At 37.7% G+C, this 21,819-nt stretch overlaps 1 protein-coding gene across 2 annotated transcripts; it reads right to left on the reverse strand.

Moving 5' to 3' along the window:
• Positions 1 to 1,925: 1,925 nt before the first annotated feature.
• slc7a2 (solute carrier family 7 member 2) lies at positions 1,926 to 18,405 on the reverse strand. Of its 2 annotated transcripts, none has more exons than XM_039665646.2 (12): positions 18,129 to 18,405; positions 14,573 to 14,960; positions 14,329 to 14,484; positions 13,471 to 13,636; positions 13,213 to 13,349; positions 12,908 to 13,130; positions 8,401 to 8,540; positions 6,035 to 6,137; positions 5,239 to 5,438; positions 4,991 to 5,157; positions 3,451 to 3,559; positions 1,926 to 3,293 (listed from the first exon to the last, which is right to left on the reverse strand). In XM_039665646.2, the coding sequence occupies exons 2-12, from the start codon at positions 14,940 to 14,942 to the stop codon at positions 3,148 to 3,150; spliced, it is 1,917 nt and encodes a 638-aa protein (XP_039521580.2). In that variant the 5' UTR covers positions 14,943 to 14,960; positions 18,129 to 18,405; the 3' UTR covers positions 1,926 to 3,147. The 2 variants fall into 2 exon arrangements, with proteins under 2 accessions (XP_039521580.2, XP_039521582.2); XM_039665648.2 differs by lacking the exon at positions 8,401 to 8,540 and adding an exon at positions 7,964 to 8,100 and having other exon boundaries at positions 18,129 to 18,393.
• Between the last annotated feature and the right edge of the window lie 3,414 nt (positions 18,406 to 21,819).

Here is a 21,819-nt window from a genome sequence, read left to right on the forward strand (position 1 = left end):
CATTTCTTTATTTTCACATTTATTTATTTCTATATTTATTTATTTCCACATTTCATCATTTCCACATTTATTTATTCCAACATTTCTTTCTCCGTATGTTAATGAGGGGGCGTGTTTTAACTCAGACTTTAGCAATCGAGCTCAAAGTGGCAGTTCTGAAGCTTTGAGGCCACAGTGACACCTTCTGGTGTGTGACCAAACGAACCGCTAGAGCTGTGCAGGCAATATCATATTTTAAGTCATGTATTTCACCCTAACTGTATGTAGGGAAGGCTATATAGGGTTAACAGATACTTGGACATGAAAGCTCATGAAAGTATCCACTAACAATGTAGGCCTAAACGTGGTGGATAGGGCTGATAGCTTGCGTTTATTGTCGATGAGACTCGCACACCAGCGCACAGTTCACTGACTCCCACGCAAGCATATTGATCAATGAGTTTGAAACACGACTCAATACGCGGTTTCCATCCGCGTTTCCTAATTTCGTATGCATAACAGATGACAATTCAAATGTTTAAAACAAAACCCATCGATGCTGCTCAGATACTGATTAATCACAAGGCAAGACATAGCCTACATTTTGAATTATTCTAAAATCAAACGCAGCCAGCCACGCTTCTCACGCCATGCAATCTGTATTAAGATTTTGACTTTTAATGACTTTTGTTAATTTGATTTTACTGATAACAGCCATAGTGCCTTATTATTATTATAACTGAGTAGTTCATCGATTTATATTAAGAACTTGACATGATGATGTACAGCCTAGCCTACCTATTAATAAGGTTTGGGTTGATATAAAATCAAATTACAGGGGGAAATATCACCACGACCACGGGCACGACTGGTGCTGTTTGAATGAGCAGGATGCTTCTGTGCTCCAATGCATGGCGTGAGATGCGTGGCTCACTGCGTTTAAGTGAGCCACTTTGTTTGATTTAAGAATAATTCAAAATTGATGACTTGTGATTAATCAATATCTATCTAAGAGCAGCATCTAAATATGGGTTGCGTTTTAAGCATTTGAATTGTCACCTGTTATGCATACGAAGTTAGGAAACGCGAATGTAACCGCGGACGTTTCAAACTCATTGATCAATATGCTTGCGCAGCGTGGGAGTCAGTAAAATGTGCGCTGGTTTCTCTCCGTGTTCTGCGCTGGGGTGCGAGTCTCATCGTCAATAATCACAAGCCAAAAGCAAGCTGTCAGCTATCATATTCATGTGTAAACCCTATATAGCCTACCCTACATACAGTTAGGGTGATATACACGACTTAAAATGTGATATTGCCCACAAGGTGTCACTGTGGCCTCAAAGCTTCAGCACTGCCACTCTGAGATCGATTGCTCATGTCTGAGTTAAAACACGCCCCCCTCATTAACATACGGAGAAAGAAATGTTGGAATAAATAAATGTGGAAATGATGAAATGAGGAAATAAATAAATATAGAAATAAATAAATGTGAAAATAAAGAAATGTAGACATAAAAACATAAATACTGAAATAAATGTGGAAATAAATAAAAGTTGAAATAAATAAATGTATAAATAAATAAATACATAAATGTGTGGAAAAATACAATTATACATAAATATGGAAATAAAAGTATAAATACTCATTTATATGCACTTTTTTACATTTCTTTGTATATTTATTTATGTATTTATTTATGTATTTTTGCTTTTTTACTTTTCTTCGTATATTTATTTATGTATTTATTTATTTTTAATTTAGTCAGCTTTGGCATTCCATATCTCTGTGCATGCTCTTTTAGGAGATCCCCATAGACTTCCATTATATGACTGACAGACAACAACGGTTTAACCTAAAAATATCAAAATTGAAAATAATGTGGAAACAAAGACACCTACATCTTGGATGCCCTTCAGGTGCTAAAACATCAAAAATTAATTTCAAAGTCCCTTTAACACATTTTTATTAATCCTTGTGTCACAATCTTAGCCTCTCATGACTCATTTACATTGCATTTACACAGAGTGTTTAAGGCAGAGAAGAACTTGAGTGCTAGTTAGCAGAAGAAACACTTTTAGATGTGCAGGTTGTCCATTCTTAGACCACTGCTGGCATCATGTATTTAACTGGCTCACACAGATTTTCATATACTGAATGACTGCGGTGAACTATGTAGTGTCGACTGATAATTATTCATCAAAAAAAGTTTCTGAAAAAGTCTAACAAATATATAAGTAAATAAAGTGAAAAAAGGTCATTTTACAAGACAAAACACTGATTACATACATAACTTGCTCCTCTTCAACGTCATCAGACCTGGTTGTTAAACAACAGGTTGACCTTTGAATACTGTAGATTGGATATGTCAAAAATGTAACAATAACTACATAAAACAAATGTAACATAGATAAAAATAAGAAGTATAGTGTTTATCATAATACAGGAAATAGTGTTATCTAAGCAGCTTAACATCTCTGGCACGTACAGTAAGATATGGTCAATAGAATTAATCATAATTCTTAGAATCAAAAACTTTAGTAAAAAAAAAAAAAAAGAAAAGCTGGATGTTCACCAATATCTGCAATTATTCGTTTTACCAATATCTATTCTAATGTTCCACATTATTTGATAATGCCACTTTACCATTTGTCCCATACCTTTATTATATAAGCTTAGTATATTTTTCTCCCTTAATTTATGAAACTAACAATGGAAATAACCTTGAGATACTGACTGTGGAAATCTTAATACTTTATAGAAAATTAAAACACGCTTTCCGTTTTGCTTCCAAACACATTTAAAGCAAATTGCTCGCATGTCCTACAGGGCTGTAAATTTTTCACCAATAAGAAATTGCAACTTTGAAACAATTCAACAATCCCTGTGTGGGAACGAAGCAAGCGATCTACAGTTCTGAAAAACGCCCTTAGAGTGTATAAATAGAGGCAATTCCATAGTCAATACATTGAATTTTCATTGTCAGATCATGCACCCCTAATGTACATGATATGATCACAACACATGTGAGTGACAGCATCAGCACTGAAGTGCTGCAGTGATTGTTCATGATGGCAGTGACTGTAAAGGCAGAGCTGAATGCAGAGCCAGTCAGCTGGTCGGTGAATGCTGTAGATAACAGCTAGATGCTGTCAGTTTGTTTGCTGCTCCTTAACATGGGCTAGTCTTCTCTGTTTGTGTCACATACTCCACACTGCATGTCAGTTTCTTTTTCTCCGTTGCAACACCACAGTTCTGCTTATGCCTCTTGCGTTCATCGCTGTGCCACATTCCATATCCAAAATAAATGAGGAAGCCTGTGGATTTATATCAAAATTATGATTTATATAAAATGTTCATGTCAAACTTAAGCCATTGTTTACTAAAAAAGAACAAAAATGAGAAGAAAAAGAGCAGCGAGACCTTTAGACACACTTTATACAGCGAGTGTGTGTGCCCAAAGATTGCACGTACCTATGGCCATCCAGATGGAGAAACGGATCCACGTGTCTCCGCTGAGCTGAACCATGAGATACACGTTGACAAATATACTCAAGATGGGTAGAAAGGGCAACAGAGGAACCTGAAGCAAAAATGACACGCTGATTCAGATATGTGCTTGACTGCACTCTGCTCAGCACTCACTTATGAAATGACCCAGACTAAAAAAGAAATAACACGATTAATGGAGGCTCTTTCGGGTCATATCACTTTGTTTTTCAAGTCATATAAGAATAGCACACAAAACGGCCCTCCAAAGAACACAGAGTGCTTGGCAAACACAGATATTTTATACAGGCTATTACCCTAAAACTCAGGGCTGTTCTGGGCAGAATACACATCAAGATAAACACAGCAGCAACGGTTCAACATGACCCACATTTATTAAAGGGATAGTACGCCTAAAACGAAAATTCTGTCTTGCTTTGCTCACCTTTGTTATTTTAAACCTAATTTTATGCAGAATGTCAACGTTATTTTCCATACAATAAAAGTGAAAGGTTGGAAGTTCATACCACTTGTTTACTATATTGCACGTTTTTGAGGTCATTTGATGAGGTCATATGTTTTTTTGTGCATAAGTGACCAAAATTATGATTAGTTGCTTGACTGGTCACCATTCCCTTTCATTGTATGGAAAAGAGCACATTCTGCATCTTCTTTTTTTAAGTTCCATTAAAGAAAAAGGAAAAGAAAACAAAATATAGCAACCCGATCTCACGACCAAGTCGTACGAATTCGACGAATGATTAAAAAGTGGCTAATTCGTAACAATTCATACAACCTCACTCGTATGAATTAGAGCGATTTGCTAAATCGTACATATTTTACGAATTGGCCAATTCGAATGAATTCGTACAAATGACCTACCCCTTACCCCGCTCCTAAACCTAACCATCACGTGGGTTTAGACAAATCGTACGAATTAGTACGAATTAGCCACTTTTTAATCATTCGTCGAATTCGTACGAATTGGTCGTGAGAGAGTGTTGAATACAGAAAACGAATAAGAGCGTAAACAACCTTTCTAACTGAAAACTAATTGTGGTTACTGAAAAAAATGTGTAACTGTCGCAAACACTTGAATCTACTGGTTGTGGATTTATTCAGGAGGACTCAAATCGACCAAAAGTGCCCGCAGAGACATTAATAATGTTAAGAAAGATTTCCTTTTCAAATAAATGCTATTCTTTTAAACATTTTACTCATCAAGGAATCCTAAAAAATCTATCATGGTTGCAACAAGAAAATATTAAGCAGCACAACTCTATTCAAGATCAAACCAACTCCGCATATTAGAATGATTTCTGAAGGACCATGTGACTCTGAAGACAGGAATAATGGCAGGTGAAAATTCAATTCAGCTTTGAAATCATGGGATTACATGACATTTAAAAAAAATATTCAAATAAATCAAAAATAATAATTTATGATTATACTGTACTTCACAATATTACTATTTTTACTTTATCTTTTAAGTTTAGATAAACTTTTGGATTTTAAACCTACATACCATAAAAGAAACTTTCTTCCTTGTCTGAGGTTGTCTGCAAACTAGAAGGATGCACATGATGAAGATGAACAAAGATGCGACCAAGACCCCCAGGGCCCAAGGCTCCATGGCAATAACGGCCTGTCCGTAGTATGTGTTGAGTGTGCTCACAACACAAACAATTAGCACTGCAGGGGAAACAGTCACAGATCAGGATGACTACATACCAGTAAAGACATTTAAACCTCTCAGACTGCTGCAGTTCTAACCCATGATGATAACAGATGCATTGACGGCAGAGGAGGTCTGTTCGGTGGGCAGCAGTGGAGGGTTGAGCAGAGAGCGCAGGGTTACACCTCTATCCTTCAGCATGTTCAGATGAGACTCAGACTCTGTCAGCTCAGACTCGCCAACATCTTCCTTGCCCTCATTGATCCTAGACTTCTCAAACCCAGCATCAGGCTGATACCTGACACGCACAGTACATTTTGTATTAGAACAGCTGCTTATGCCACTAGAAACAGGAAACGTGATTAAAACACTATTACATCTTTTTGTAAAATGTGACATGCAGTATCATTTAAGCTCTGCAGAAACTATCACAAGAAAATTGTCTAGATAACAAATCTGTCAAATCCTTCAAACACACATTATACTGAGAACTGACACAACCACTACATGGCAGATTGGTAATAATAGTACACACAGCATTGTACCTTGTTTGTAACTAGTTGATTAGGGCTTTTACCAAGTACATCAACATTCCAAGCAACCAATCCGATTTTAGGCTCGTTTATGGTTAGGTGCTTCTACATCAGTGTTATCATTTCCCTCAGATTTTAGGTAGAATTTATGGTTAGGATGAAGTTTAGGTATGAATGTTGTTCCAAGATCAACTAAATGTTGATCCATGACCATGTCTTACTTGGCAAAATTGACCAGTTGACTACGTTGACCAGTCTGATTAGTTCTGCCACTAGTCAGCGCATCATTTAAGATGCATATTAATATTAACAAATTTTGGTCAAGACTATATCAATTCTTGAAATTAATCGTTTTACTAACCTGAGGATAAGAACACAAGCAGCCACTAATGAGTACGCCAGCAAAGTTCCAATAGACATCATGTCCACCAGCGCTTTCAAGTCAAACAGAAAAGCCATGATAGCTGTTGATATGAAACAATAGTCGATCAGGTGGAGTTTAAAAATAATACATTAAATGCATGCATATCACAAACCATACTTGCATAAATGAAATGGTTTACATACATTGGCTTAAACTAGACACTTAGTCACACTTATAACGCACACATTTATGGCATGACAATCTATTATAAAAATCGATTGTAAATATCTCTATTTTCTCAGAAATAATTTCAATTCTCTTAGCAATTTTTGCAAAGCGGACATGCAGAAAGTGAACAGCATATCTACTGTTTTGTGTTGCATAATTTAAAACTATGCTAACTTTTTTTTGGGCAAAAGTGTGTTGTATGCTTTTCAAATAAATCTGTTTCATATTACATTGATATTTAATCCAATATATTTAATACATTTATAAGTGTGGCTTGGATGTCAAAAAGACATAAACACACCAACACAGCATGCACAGTTTATTATTTCATTGGTATTCATTTAATAAATTAAATCTTCATATTTTAAAAATCCTGATTCCAAAACAATCCAAGTATCATCATCAATGACTTTAAACTCAGGATGCAATAGCATTGGGATCCTCTTATCAAATCTTCACCAGATGTGCCCTATGACTTCATATACAGCTGCTCAGACATTCCTCACAGTAAGAAGGCAGTGTACTAACAAACATACAGTGGTACGGTATGGGATTAATATGTGCAATGTGCAGGCGGCTCCAAAAACCAAATCTACTCTGCGTCCTCATGCCCCGACTAAGCTTCCCCTCTGCTTTTTCATTCCTTAGAAGTCCTCAGAATCCATAAGCATGGCTGACCCCATGCTAGCATCAAAGTGCTGTATTAACACACAGTAGGGGAAATACTAAGAATCTCTCTGCAGCTTTCATCAGAAATCTGCACCTGACACATACATATATGCTGGTGTACATTTACATACGATATACTGTATATACCAACAAAGCAATGGTAATTTCCTTTCTTTCAAGCCCTCTACATATCACTTTTGCATGCACAAAATTACATTTTCAGAGATATTAGCTACGTACTATTTATTCACAGATTTTTATCGCCACCACCAACACCACAGTGAAAGCTATGGAAGCTTGTTTCTGCCACAGATATAAAAAAAATAAATAATAATAATTCCATAATCTCATAATTGCATGTTAACATCTCTCAATTTTGACTTAGCCTATTTAATCAGAATTGTGAGATATAAACTTGCAATTGCGAGTTATGTGTGAATAACTGACTTTCTCAGAACTGTGAGGTACTCGCAATTGTCAGTTATAAAGTCAAGTCAAGTCACATTTATTTATATAGCGCTTTTCACAGATTGTATCAAAGCAGCTTCACAGTGATAACATGAAAGTAGTACAACACAGATCAATAATATTGTTAAATATTAAATAACCCCAACTGAGCAAGCCAAAAGCAAGGCGACAAAAAGTCACATTTAAAGTCACATTTTAGTTTATATCTCACAATTCTGACAACTGAGTGTTATAAAAACAGTATACGAAATCTAAACTTACAATTCTGAGAAAAAAAAACTTTAGTTTATATCTCGCAATTTTGACTTTATATAATGCAATTCTGACTTTCTAACTCACAATTGCAAGTTTATATCACATACTTCTGACTTTTTTTCTCACAATTCAGAGTCGCAAAAAGTCGCAATAACCTTTTTTTATTTTTTATTCTTTGACGGAAATAAGCTTCCATAGAAAGCATGCTTCCATTAACAGGGTAATTAAGCAGGCACACTGCACCTCCACCAGGCTGACACAAACGGGACAGCAGGCCATGCCAGGCCTACCTCGATCTTAGCTTACCCGCGGTAGTGCCCGCTGCCATAGTGGCAGCCACTGGCGACTGACGCTTACTCACTTTGGAAAGAAATCTGAATAGCACACCATCTCTTGCCATGGCAAACAGAATGCGGGGAAGAGGGAACAAAGAACCCAACAGGCTAAAAAAAAAAAGGAGTCATGGTTCAGATACCTGCAACTCTGGAAGGAAAAAAACACATTAACCAACACCGGCAAGTGTGAAGGAGCAAATATTTTTATATAAAGATTAAACTCAAAAAATATTTTGGAGATGAGTATAAATAGACACGAATTATCCAGGCCTGAAATATACAAGAACATTTCTTTCTTTAAAAAAATTCTTGACATTTCCAGGTTTTTTTCACAATTCCACTCTTTTTCACATTTGCCTGGTGGATCACATTGGCAGTTTGCATAGCAATCGTGCCTCCATCTCTCACCTGCAACTACACCTGAAGACATTGTAGCAATAAGAGGGGTCTTCGTCTTAGGATTGATTTGGGCTAACACTTTGAAAAGCACCCCATCCTGTGCCATAGCATAGATTACACGCGGCATTGGGAAAATGGAGCCCAGCAGACTGCATGTGAGGCAAACACATCAGCAGAAGCAAAGTGTCAATTAATCACATGCTGCAGATCTGATCCCAAAAACTTCAATGCTGTGTACTATTACAGGTGTCCACAAATACTGATTTTATTTTAAAGTCAACATGAAATCAAAATTAACACTGTTTACTTTCTTAACACATTTCTGGTCTTCTTATGCATGATTAAAGAATTTATGTTATTCCACAGAAAACTACATTGTTGTTTCGACTGACATCACCGGCCTTTTACGGCCTTTTAGCTCCTGCCCTCCAATCACAGGATATATAGACAACATTTTCACTGAATTAATTCCCAAAGGACAGAATAAAGTCAGCTACATTTTGTTATTTGTGAATATTCAGTTTGAGTCTAAAAAACAACACATTACAGAAGTAATAAAGGTTGCAAAATCCTGTTTCATGTTGACTAGGAAATATAAAATTTGACATAGCACATAGCAAATGAAGCAAATGGGACCAGACTGCAGTTAAATCTTTTCTTTTTTTTCCTGGGAGCTCTGCACATGGCCTATAGGCCAGTGTTTCCTAACCCTGTTCCTGGCGGCACACCAACACTGCGCATATTCTATGTCTCCCTTATCAAACACACCAGATTCAACTCATCAGCTCATAATCAGATGGGTTAATGAGCTGATGGGTTGAATCAGGTGTGTTTGATTAGGGAGACAAAGAATACGCGCAGTGTTGGTGTGCCGCCAGGAACAGGGTTGGGAAACACTGCTATAGGCTATGCCATGGTGTCCTAATTTTTTTTTTTTTTCAATTAAAGCTGCAGTAGAAAGTTTTGAGAAAATGTTGACTTAGCCTGAAAATTTGAACAAGCACAACTTACAGGTCCCACCCCCTTGCTCTCTGCTGCGCTACAGCCCTCCCCCACAGCGGAGCCTGACGTGAACGAGCAGGCTAGTAAGCAGGGACAACGGCGGATAATAAGTTGTATGGCACATTCACTAGTTGGGATGAAACATCAACAATATGCTTTACATTGACTAAGGCAGTGTTTCCCAACCCTGTTCCTGGCGGCACACCAACACTGCGTGTTTTCTTTGTCTCCCTAATCAAACACACCCGATTCAACCCATCAGCTCATTAACCCACCTGATTATGAGCTGATGGGTTGAGTCAGGTGTGTTTGATAAGGGAGACAAAGAAAACACGCAGGGTTGGTGTGCCGCCAGGAACAGGGTTGGGAAACACTGGACTAAGGCCTGCCCATACTTTGACTACAAACTTGGTCCTCAAATCATTACAATACATGTAAAGGAAATTTATAACGTTGCACCTTTCTATAAGTTATAAATAGCTAGTAAGATAATATATCGATAACGTAACTTATGTAATATAATTGAAGTAATTACTCTATAGATATGTACGCCTAATGCTAGATAAGGTTTGCTAGTAGGCCTGTATTTGTAACGAGTTCAGTAGTTTTGGGAAAAAGGAGCCGGGAACCGGCGAACGTTCAACAACAAATACAAAATTTAGGTATAAGCCAGCAGCCCCTCACGGACAACACACAAAACAGTATAAGAAATGGACAGAGCTATCTCATTGGAACTCCATTGAGACGATTGAAGCCCGTTTTTGGCGATTTTTTTTATTTTTTATTTTTTTAAGCACTTCCATCCCTGACGCGCAGACTCAAACAGAGCTTGCCAAAGTAGATGTGACGAGAGCACCCCGTCTGTCTTCTAGTGGTTGTGGCATGAGAAATCTGTCTGCCTACTTTCACTAAAACTGCTTCTACGGGGCCATAACATAAGCTACAAGGTAATGGAGCATTTTATACATTGTCGTGTTTCTTTAGAAATAAATAAAGGACAAATGGGCTCTTCAAACGCCTCAGATGTAAAGTTATTCGCTGTCAAAGTGACACCAAAATGAATGGGAGTCAATTGGAAGATGGCAGCTCCCGCGAGGCTTCAACTTCCGGTCGATGGATTACCCCCTTGTGATCAGCGCGTACATGAGCGTGATTGACACTGCTAAAGCCGCCTTTCCACTGCACACGACATTCGCATATGATTGTTGTATTTTGCTCCCTAGTGTCAGTCACACAGAACTTTGAAATTGGTCGTGAAGCACGCGTTACCGTCGGATATTCAATCTCAATCCCTCGGTAAAATTAATGATTTTAATGAATGTAATGCATGCATAAATATATCTACACAAAACAAATGACCCTCAATACATCTCAAATAAAAACATAGGCTAGTAGATTTTATAGAGCTAATCAATATAAATATCGTCTGAATAATTATAAAATATTTTTTTCTGCTGTAGTTAATTATAACCAATATTTTACAAAAAGAGCGTTTACATAAAAACACTAAAGAGTTAAAATATTTGTAATTCTAGCCTCGCGCTCATAGTTTTTATTAGAATACATCACATCCGGTTGCCCGGTCACATACGGTCTAGCAGCAGAAGTTCAGATATTTCAACAGTTCAAAGCTCAAATCGGATCCGAATTTTCCGCATATGTATATGATCGGAACTCCCCGCAGCTCCCGTACGACTCTCCATTGGAAATGAATGACTTCCGGTATGATGGTGGTCGTTTTTCGTGTGCAGTGGAAAGGCAGCTTTAGACACTCCTCCTGGCACTGATGTGGTTGTTTCTGACCGGGAGCGTTGTATTTCTGCAAATGGCAATAGGACCACTGGGAGGAGCCAGAGGAGCTTGATTTATTTCACAGATCATCTATCTCATAGTCTACCAGGACATAATGACAGTTTTAACAAATATGTAAAAAAAAAAAAAAATGTTAACAAGTTACCTACTGCAGCTTTAATGCCACGAGAATTCATAAGAAAAGTAGTTTGAATCAAAATGATTGGTCTTGGGTAATAATTTACCCAATTTTGGTCTTTTATAGCAATAGAGTGCAACAGTCGAGTTCTGGAAGTAAAAACTCCATTCATTTTCTCCATAAGGAAATAGATTTTTAAAAGCTGTTTGAAATCTGCAATTGCAGTCATTCGCAGAATTATCAACTTTACGTGAGTTGTAGTTCGACACCCTCTACACAACACATTGCGGAAGAACACATTGAGGAGACTACAGCTGTCAATCAACAGTGTTGATACTGGCATTCAGACTCACTACTAACAAGGAAAATGTCATCTGAACAAGTAAATAATATGTAAAATGTATTGTTGCAATGAGTAGAGGTAGGCAAGGCAGTGCTGCGTTCTGGACTCGGCTTACATAGGAATAAGCCACGCCTATTTTGGCGGGACATGACACACAAGGGTGCCTGCGCTCCCTCATTGGTGCTTACGTCATGACCAGTCCATCGATTGGTTGCAGCATTTGCCACAGAGCGACCAAAAGGCATACCAGCTGCCTCGCCAAGCTCTGCTCCGTGCAACAATGTGTTTTTCATATAAGAAAAATCAAAGGATAAATTTTTGGCTGCAGTATTCTCGAGAAAAGGGATTTTCCCATACACTCGTTTCCTCTGCTAGAGAATTCTGAGGTTACGTAAGTAACCGAGTGTCGTTTTATTACTCCATCTTTCTTAATTTGATTATGCTGCTTGCAATGCTTCATGAGATTGTCTTGTACCTTTGTAATTTTGTCTGAATACTTTTTTTGATCCAAATCAAAGTTTGTAACATTATGATTCACTTAGTAGCTGGTTGGCTTGCTTAGTGACTTAAAATGCATTAACAAAGACTTTTTGAAATACCTTTGGGACAAATGAATAGGGAAAAAAACTTCCGGAACCAACGCTGCTGGAAGCACTGTTGCACTCCATGGGTTCAAGAAAAGAGGTGTATACTTTACCAATCACACACCAGGATGTTTTTAAACTTAATCAAGATTAATATTAGAGAAAATCTAATAATAATTCCAAAAATACCGTGGAGTGTAATTCATGCAGCTTTGCTTAATGCCAAACAATATTCTTACTGATTTATATCACCAGGAAAAAACAGAAACTCATTCCACATGACAATTTTGTTCTGAAATAGAGCAAGTTAAAACTTGTATCATATAAAAGCTAAAAAAAAAAATAACGTGATTAATTAAATGCTATGTATAACTATTTAAATTGCTCTCTTTCAAACAAACCACCATCAAAAAGTCATTAGGGATGCAAAGCATATAATCAGACCACCACAAACCCAACTAAGAACTCCATGAGAATTCCAAATGAATTAGGAAAGTGTTGTGTTTAACCGAATAACAAACAAATTACAAAATTAATAAATGCACTTTTTTTGTAAGTATTCCCAATGTTTGATACGAGTATGCTATCTCAATATACCGTCTTGTGAGATGACTTGGCCAGCAGAACAACATTATGGGAACAAAGAAAGATGTTTACCTGGTTGAGAGAGCACAGAGCGATCCTGCCGCTACTACATATTTCGCAGGCCCCCAGCCCACATATTCAAAAGCCAAAGGTAGAGGACTCCTCTCATCCAGCAGGTAGTAGGGCATCATGAGGGTGAGTGCCGCTGACACTCCAAAGTAGGCAAGGAAGCAGACCAGCAGGGAAACAACTATACCAATGGGAATAGCCCTCTGGGGATTCTTCACCTCCTCACCTGGTCAGAATCACAAACATCAACACACTTGGAACTCAAGATCAGATTGGAGGAATGAAAATAACTGTGCGTGACTGTATACCTGTGGTTGCAATGCAGTCAAATCCCACAAAGGCGTAAAAGCATGTGGCCGCGCCAGCAAGTGTCCCGCTAAAGCCATAAGGCAAAAAGCCCCCTACCCCGTAATCGCTGGTGACATTAACAGTGTGTGAGAAATTCCTGTAAGGAGATTGAAGTGTATTTTCATATTTGAATGGTTATGATCATAATTCACATATCAGGCTGCATAATTCATCAACATATGAAAGAAGAGAAGGAATAAGAAAGAGAGATTCTTCACCTTCTGACAATGGTGATGTTTATGAGAGATTCTTCTGAAATGTTCCAATTGAGCGCATCTCCTTTGACGAATCCAGAGATAATAACAAAGATCAGCACCAGCACATTTACAGCTGTGAAAATTTTGTTGACCCAAGCTGATTCTTTCACCCCAAAGGAGAGAAGACCTGTGAATAAAAGAATCACAGTGACAGACATGAAAAAAAAAAACATCATTTGTTTAATAGTTTTTCCAATAGTACTTAACTTAAATGGTGCAAGACATTCAAACATTTATTCATTTAGCAGATGCGTTTATGCAAAGTGACTTACAAATGAGTAATCTAACCATTGTTGGGTGTAATGCATTAATTACTGTAATATAATTTTCCCCTTGAAAAAGTAAAGTAAGGGAGTAAGTAAGTTTTGATTAGTTACTTATGATTTAATGGACTAGAACTATTTTATAATAATAGTGGATTTAACATCAACATTTAACCTCTAATTTTAAAATTAGTTTTTTTATGTAACCATCTCCCTTTAAAAACTTTGCTCACACTTTGCTCAGTTCAAAAATATTTTATGCAATTTTATATTATTTATTTGAAAGAATTAAAAGAGCAGTTTCATGTCTATTCTTCTATTGTTCAACTGTTCAAGCGTCATATGGGATTTAGAAAGTAATCAGTAATAAGTAATGAAATACTTTTAAAAGAGTAATTAGTATTGTAATCTAATAACACAGTTGAAGATGGAATTAGTAGCAATTCATTACTTTTTTAGAGTAACTTACCCAACAATGAGCAACAACACAGAATAGAGCATGCTAGAACAAGGAAGAATATAATTTTGTTTTTTTAACAGACTTTTTTTTTTTTACCTGACAGTAGTAAGATCAGGCAGACAGCAAAGAAATCAGGGTACTCTGCCAGGCCAGGAAAATTCATTTTGAAGTAAAATTTGCAGAACTTTTCAATGTGGCCCCCTATAAGCTCATCAAACGTCCCACTCCAGGCACGTGCCACACTAGAGGTTCCTGTGCCAACCAAACATCAGTTTATGTTTGAAAAATATCATTTTATTTGTTATATTTTTGCTTTAAAATATGACTAATCCATAATTACCAATGACGTATGACAAAATGAGGTTCCATCCTGTGATGAAGGCCCAGAGCTCCCCCACGGTCACATAGCTGTACAGATAGGCCGAGCCCGTCTTGGGTACCCGTGCACCAAACTCAGCATAACACAGGCCGGCCATCACAGATGCTAGAGCTGCGATGAGGAAGGAAACCACAATACTGGGGCCAGAATTGCCTTTGGCCACCTCCCCAGCAAGCACATAGACACCGGCCCCCAGTGTACTTCCCACCCCGAGGGCAATGAGATCGACAGTAGAGAGGCAGCGGCACAGCTTGGACTCCTCCAGACAGTCCTGGTCCACATTCTTCCTCCTCACAAGGGAGCGGCAAAATGTAAGGCAATGTTCCAGCATTCTTCCTGTTAGCACAAACTGTCAAGAGAATATTTCTCAAATAAATAAATCAAGTTCACTATGTATATTTGTTTTTTAGTGTTGAGTATGTACCAAAAGAAAGATTTCTGAAGATGATTTATTTTCTTTACTATGTTTTACATAGTCAAATCATGCAGAAAAGATTATGTGCAGACTGTGCAGAAGAAATGCACAAAGTAAAGATTCGATTCTGCAAGATCAGTATTGGGAACCGAAGTGGAGCTGAGGCATGCAAAATGACAACTTTATTATTCAACAACACTTTCAGCCTTTGTTCTCACATGCACATATCTGCAGTTTAAGCAGCAAGTTTTAGTATTGCCCAATCTACATAAGCCTAGGGCATTATTGCATAATAGTGGGATAAAGTGCTTTCATTTCATTCCATAGGCGTAGATATTTGGCACATCACTTATTGGCCAGTGTGCTTTTTTGCATTTAAAGCCTTAAGCTTGTTGGTTTATTTTAATGGCTTACAAGTTCATTATTAAAGTTCTTTATGCGAATGAAGTAGAATGGGTTTATATAAAGTTTTTTTTTTAAGTATTTAAAGTATGTAGTCTGCAATGCAAACTGAGGTTAACACTAGGGTCCTCGTTCAATGATCTTTGTAACATTTGTAAAATTAAATCCATTTTAGTTATAGCACTGTCTCTTTAAAAATAAATGCTATATATATATATATATATATATATAATTTAAAAGACAACCCTTTCAGAAGTTTCATGTCAGTACATTTTTTTAAAATTGATTAATAGTTTCATTCAGCACACAACAATCATAAGTGACAGTAAAAATATGTATAATGTTATAAAATATTTCTATTTAAAAATTAAATATTTGTGTTTTTTGAGCAGCAAATCAGCATATTAGAATGATTTCTGAAGGATCATGTGACAGTGACACTGAAGACTGGAGTAATCAGTTTTGACATCATAGAAATAAATTGCAATAGAAAAGAAAAAAAAACTGATTCTGATTAAATGATTGATATTCAAATAGAAAAAAAGTTATTTTAAATTGTAATATTTTCCAGTGGTATTTGGTTTGCTCTATTTTGAACAAATAAAGGCCTTCAAAATCATTTAAAAAATTTTAACAACCCAAAACTTTTAAACAGTAGAATATATATGTATATGTATATACAAACAGCATATATAACAGCTTTAGAGAATCAATTTTTTTCCTGTTTTGCATGTAAATGAATATGCAAACCAAAGTTGCACTAAAACTGCTTTCTAAATAATCTATTTTACATGCAAAACACATTTTGTAAAAAAAAAAAAAAAGAAAGATTTAGCACATTGTGATGTGTATAAGCAAATGGCTTGGCATTAGCATTACACTGTGTCTGCTTACAACCTGTGAAAGGTGTTAACCTCCTGAGACCCGAGAGTTTGCCTGGTGTGCATTTTATAATTTTTCTTGCTATTTGGGACAAGTAGGACCTAATAAGTATAATAACTAAAATTTGTTTTTGTACAGGAAGTAGTTTTTGCATAAAATGATGTCCTCATGCAAGGACAGTGGGTCTATCTTAACTACTTGAGACCTGAGTTTTGGTTTGGTGTGCTTTTAGATTTCTTAGCTTTTTGGGGTTAGGAGGGAGCAAGAAATATAACCAGATATTATATTTGAACATGAAGCACTTTTTGAAAAAACAAAAAACAAAAAATTGTCTGTATGCACAGAAAACAATCAATACACCATTGTGTAAAAAAGTGCAAATCTATTTTTTTTTTACTGCATGAGCATTGTGCCTGAACATTTTTCATTGTTACTCTTGCATGCATAACTTCTGAAAATTGATATGGAAAAACAAAATAAATATAATAATGAAATATAATATCCATAATAATATATAATATCCACATAAAAAAACATATCCAAAACAAATTGAAAATTTGATTTCTTTTTTGCAATGCTCCAAAATTTCTGCTTCTCCAAACTAGAAATGTTCTTTTTATCTGTGGGAACAGTGGATCACACTTAACCGGTGTGAAAGACTGTGTAACTGTTGCCCCTGAACCCTCCATGGGCTTTATTCGTGCCCAGGAGAGGTGCACCATTGGATGCGCAATTCTAAAAATCAGCCCATCTTTTTCAGGGGATTTTTTGATTTTCAGAGCTCCACCACGGTGGATATCGAGCAAGAGAGAGCGTATGTGTGTGTGTGTGCGCGCGATCGCGAGTGAGTGATGTGTGTGTAAGCGATAGCGAGTGAGTGAGCGAGCGAGAGAGAGAGAGAGAGAGTGCGCGCGTGTGTGTGTGTGTGCGAGTGAGCAAGTGTGTGTATGTGTGCATGCGCGATCGTGAGTGAAGCCCCGCCCCGTTGAGTGTGTGTGTGTGTGTGCGCGCGCTCGAGTGTGTGAGCCTGCCACGAAGCTCAATGCAACTACAAATTTTCATTTTTTTTGCAAGTTTCAACGAAGCTTAGTCCCAATGTCCACATATGGGGACATCAACTTTAGCAGCTTGGTAAATCTTTATTTTTACAAAATTTTGTCAAATGTGCATGCCGTTTCAAACATACAACACTATTATGCATAACTTAACAAGAATCAACAATGAAATGTTATTAGATTGTTTACCTTGTGGAAGTTTTGGTCTGGAGTGGCTGCGTGACATGTGACCTGTTTTCTCTGCCATCTTTAAATTATTTATGTTAATTTTTTTTCTCTTCTGACGCCACCAGATGGCAGTGTAAGTGTCCTCGTTTGTTAAAAACATGTTCCAGTCACACAGAATTAAGTATTATGCTGCACAGAACCAAAAATGTGATGTCCCCGTATGTGCACGCAGGGTCTCAGGAGGTTAAGGAGTCAGTCACACAGGCAGAGAAGAGTGACATGCATAAGGCTGTGAGCTGTGGCCCTGAGGGCTCGGACTTGACAAGCAACTTTGAGGCTCAGTTACATCACAGCTTGTATAATAGTGAGCCAAAATCTATTACTCTTACTGTAACGAGTGAGAGGATTTCATTAATATTAGTCTTTGCACATGCAATGATCATAAATTAATTTCATATTTTACTCTCCTTTTGGAATAATATGTCTTAAATAAAAGTATTTACAAATATGACTGTGTAAACACACATGAGCAATGACAAATCATCTAAAATCATGTATGTGTGCACAGACCCTAAACACAGAAACTAAAACTTACCGTGTGGTGAAAGCCTGGCAGATGTAAAGTCACGTTATGTAAGTAATGCCTTTCTTCTTAGGGCTTTAATGCAAACACATACACTCACACCTCTCCACGGATTTCTTTAAAAAGCTTGCAAGCTCAGAGAGATCCAAGTCAGTCCTTCCCAAGTCCTGTCTCAAGTTTGCCCCTGCCTTCCTCTAGCTCAAATGACATGTCAGCCCACAACCGCACTAGTTTTACTGCCTACTTTACTCTATCCTGGTTTGTCTTAACTTGCCCTGCCCCTTGTGAGGAGGACTTTTCTGGCAGTTGTGTGTGCTGTGCTGCCCCAAAGAGGAGGAGGGACACTTACACATTTCACACAGAGGGAGGCAATGCTAACATTTAAACAGGTCACTGGGGTTTGTGGAAAAAAAACAAAAAACAAACTGTGTGTGTGTGTGTGTGTGTGTGTTAATAATGCTGCCTGATTCCTTTTGAACATGCTTCTTTTTTTTTTACTCATGGCCGAGTAAGTCCCAGCTGCCAGTGCACTTACTGACCGCTGATAAATGGTTAAGCAACTGACAATGACAAACATTGAGACAGACAGATCTGTTTGCCCTGTGCCAAGTGGAAGAGTTGCTAAAAGCATGAATGCTGATTGGACAACAAGAGCAATCACAGGTAAAGGGCTTTAAAGGGTGATTGTTTCCCTTATATATAAGTTCATGAGCATGGGGATATTGGGTCAATACTGTAGGTCTCTTCAGAACAGTAGAGCTCATATCACAATTTTGATATTGGGGAAAACAGTGTGAGTCACTCAGGGTTGAAAAACAAATGTTTTAAACATTGAATTAAGAATATTTGGTAGCATTTGATTTTGAATGTCCCTTTTGAACATGCTGTTCATAGACTGCCATCTTTTGTATTCTTTGTATCTGCAAACAATTTAATGTGGTCCTCCAACAGACATTCGACTGACTAACTTTGCAACATGTCAACTTATTGTGACCCTAACCCTCTCAGTCTACTAATACTATGCATTTATGCCATTATAAAAATAGTGGGTTTGAGGGATCTCAATATCTCAGACCTGAGTGCAAAAATGGAGGCTCTAGACCCTTCCAGAGCTGAGATATTGAGATATTTATAATGGCATAAATGCTATGTGAGATCTCAATATCTCAGCTCTGGAAGGGTCTAGAGACTTCATTTTTGCACTCAGGTCTAAGTCTCATGGCCCTCTATCAGAATCCAGAGTTTTGAGAAGATTCGAGAAACTTATTTTTTCGCACCAAAAAAAAAAAAAAAAAAACGAGAGGGGTATCACTGTCGTTTTTTTTTTTAGTTGCGAAAAAATAAGTTTCTCCAATCTTCTCAAAACTCTGGATTCTGATAGAGGGCCATGAGACTTAGACCTGAGTGCAAAAATGGAGGCTCTAGACCCTTCCAAAGCTGATATATTGAGATATTTATAATGGCATAAGTGCTAAGTGAGATCTCAATATCTCAGCTCTGGAAGGGTCTAATGTTACGTATGACACTGAAGCTTCAATGCGCGTATCACATATACGACACAATTTCTAGTGAAGCCCCGTATCGGGGTTTTTATTGGTTTTTCCAGAGTCACGTGATCGATGACAAATGAAGCCTCACTCTCTGTCCGATCACGTGCGAGTTTCGCTTTGGGTGTCAGAAGGCTCGAACTCCAGATCTTATTTAACGAGTCAATGTTGCCTTAGTCTGGTGGATGGGTGTTTGAGGAGAGTGCTGTACTTTGAAAGTTAATAAATATAATCCATTAAATATCCAAAATTTATTTTTCACTACTTAGTCTATTCTTTTTTGCTTTGTCTTTTTGTTTTTGTAAAATCTTTGCACTTTGGTGGATTTAAGGTAATTTGGTGTTGGTATTTGGATTTAGGGTGGGATTAGGAGAGAGGGATAGGGTGTTGGTGTTTGGTGAAGGGTTTGTATTTAGAGCAATGGCAACAGCCAAAAAAAGGAAGACTTCCCCTATCTGGGGAAAATTCGGCCCGAATTTTCGGAAAATTCGGCCCCTTAGAACTGAGTGCAAAAATGGAGTCTCTAGCCCCTTCCAGAGCTGAGATATCGCAACTCAAAAATTCGGCCCGAAAAAAAAAAACGACAGTGGTACCCCTTACGTTTTGTTTTTTTCGGGCGAAAAATTAAGTTTCTCCAATCTTCCCAAAACTCTGGATTCTGATAGAGGGCCATGAGACTTACACCTGAGTGCAAAAATGGACGTTCTAGCCCCTTCCAGACCTGAGATATCGAAACTCAAAAATTCGGCCCAAAAAAAAAACGACAGTGGTACCCCTTACGTTTTTTTTTTTTGGGCAAAAAATTAAGTTTCTCCAATCTTCCCAAAACTCTGGATTCTGATAGAGGGCCATGAGACTTAGACCTGAGTGCAACAATGGAGGCTCTAGCCCCTTCCAGAGCTGAGATATCGAAACTAAAAAAAAATTCGGCCCGAAAAAAAAACGACAGTGGTACCCCTTACGTTTTTTTTTTTTGGGCGAAAAATTAAATTTCTCCAATCTTCCCAAAGCTCTGGATTCTGATAGAGGGCCATGATACTTACACCTGAGTGCAAAAATTGACGTTCTAGCCCCTTCCAGAGCTGAGATATCGAAACTCAAAAATTCGGCCCCAAAAAAAAAACGACAGTGGTACCCCTTACGTTTTTTTTTTGGGCAAAAAATTAAGTTTCTCCAATCTTCCCAAAACTCTGGATTCTGATAGAGGGCCATGAGACTTAGACCTGAGTGCAAAAATGGAGGCTCTAGCCCCTTCCAGAGCTGAGATATCGAAACTCAAAAATTCGGCTCGAAAAAAAAAACGACAGTGGTACCCCTTACGTTTTTTTTTTTTGGGCGAAAAATTAAGTTTCTCCAATCTTCCCAAAGCTCTGGATTCTGATAGAGGGCCATGAGACTTAGACCTGAGTGCAAAAATGGAGGCTCTAGCCCGTTCCAGAGCTGAGATATCGAAACTCAAAAATTCGGCCCGAAAAAAAAAACGACAGTGGTACCCCTTACGTTTTTTTTTTTTGGGCGAAAAATTAAGTTTCTCCAATCTTCCCAAAGCTCTGGATTCTGATAGAGGGCCATGAGACTTAGACCTGAGTGCAAAAATGGAGGCTCTAGCCCGTTCCAGAGCTGAGATATCGAAACTCAAAAATTCGGCCCGAAAAAAAAACGACAGTGGTACCCCTTACGTTTTTTTTTTGGGGGCGAAAAATTAAGTTTCTCCAATCTTCCCAAAGCTCTGGATTCTGATAGAGGGCCATGAGACTTACACCTGAGTGCAAAAATGGAGGCTCTAGCCCCTTCCAGAGCTGAGATATCGAAACTCAAAAATTCGGCCCGAAAAAAAAACGACAGTGGTACCCCTTACTTTTTTTTTTTTTTGGGCGAAAAATTAAGTTTCTCCAATCTTCCCAAAGCTCTGGATTCTGATAGAGGGCCATGATACTTACACCTGAGTGCAAAAAAGGACGTTCTAGCCCCTTCCAGAGCTGAGATATCGAAACTCAAAAATTCGGCCCGAAAAAAAAACGACAGTGGTACCCCTTACGTTTTTTTTTTTTGGGCGAAAAATTAAGTTTCTCCAATCTTCCCAAAGCTCTGGATTCTGATAGAGGGCCATGAGACTTACACCTGAGTGCAAAAATGGATGCTCTAGCCCCTTCCAG

This window comes from Pimephales promelas, chromosome 9 (assembly GCF_988280905.1).
Source record: "Pimephales promelas chromosome 9, fPimPro1.hap1.1, whole genome shotgun sequence".
In the NCBI taxonomy this organism is placed as follows: domain Eukaryota; kingdom Metazoa; phylum Chordata; class Actinopteri; order Cypriniformes; family Leuciscidae; genus Pimephales; species Pimephales promelas.

Excerpts from the sequence above, each read along its gene's own strand:
- slc7a2 (XM_039665646.2), bottom strand. The coding sequence starts at position 14,942 with ATGCTGGAACATTGCCTTACATTTTGCCGCTCCCTTGTGAGGAGGAAG. Across the intron at positions 13,350-13,470 it reads AACATCACCATTGTCAGAAG|GAATTTCTCACACACTGTTA; the intron begins GTGAAGAATCTC and ends ATCTCCTTACAG. Across the intron at positions 8,541-12,907 it reads CTCTGTGCTCTCTCAACCAG|TCTGCTGGGCTCCATTTTCC; the intron begins GTAAACATCTTT and ends CCTCACATGCAG.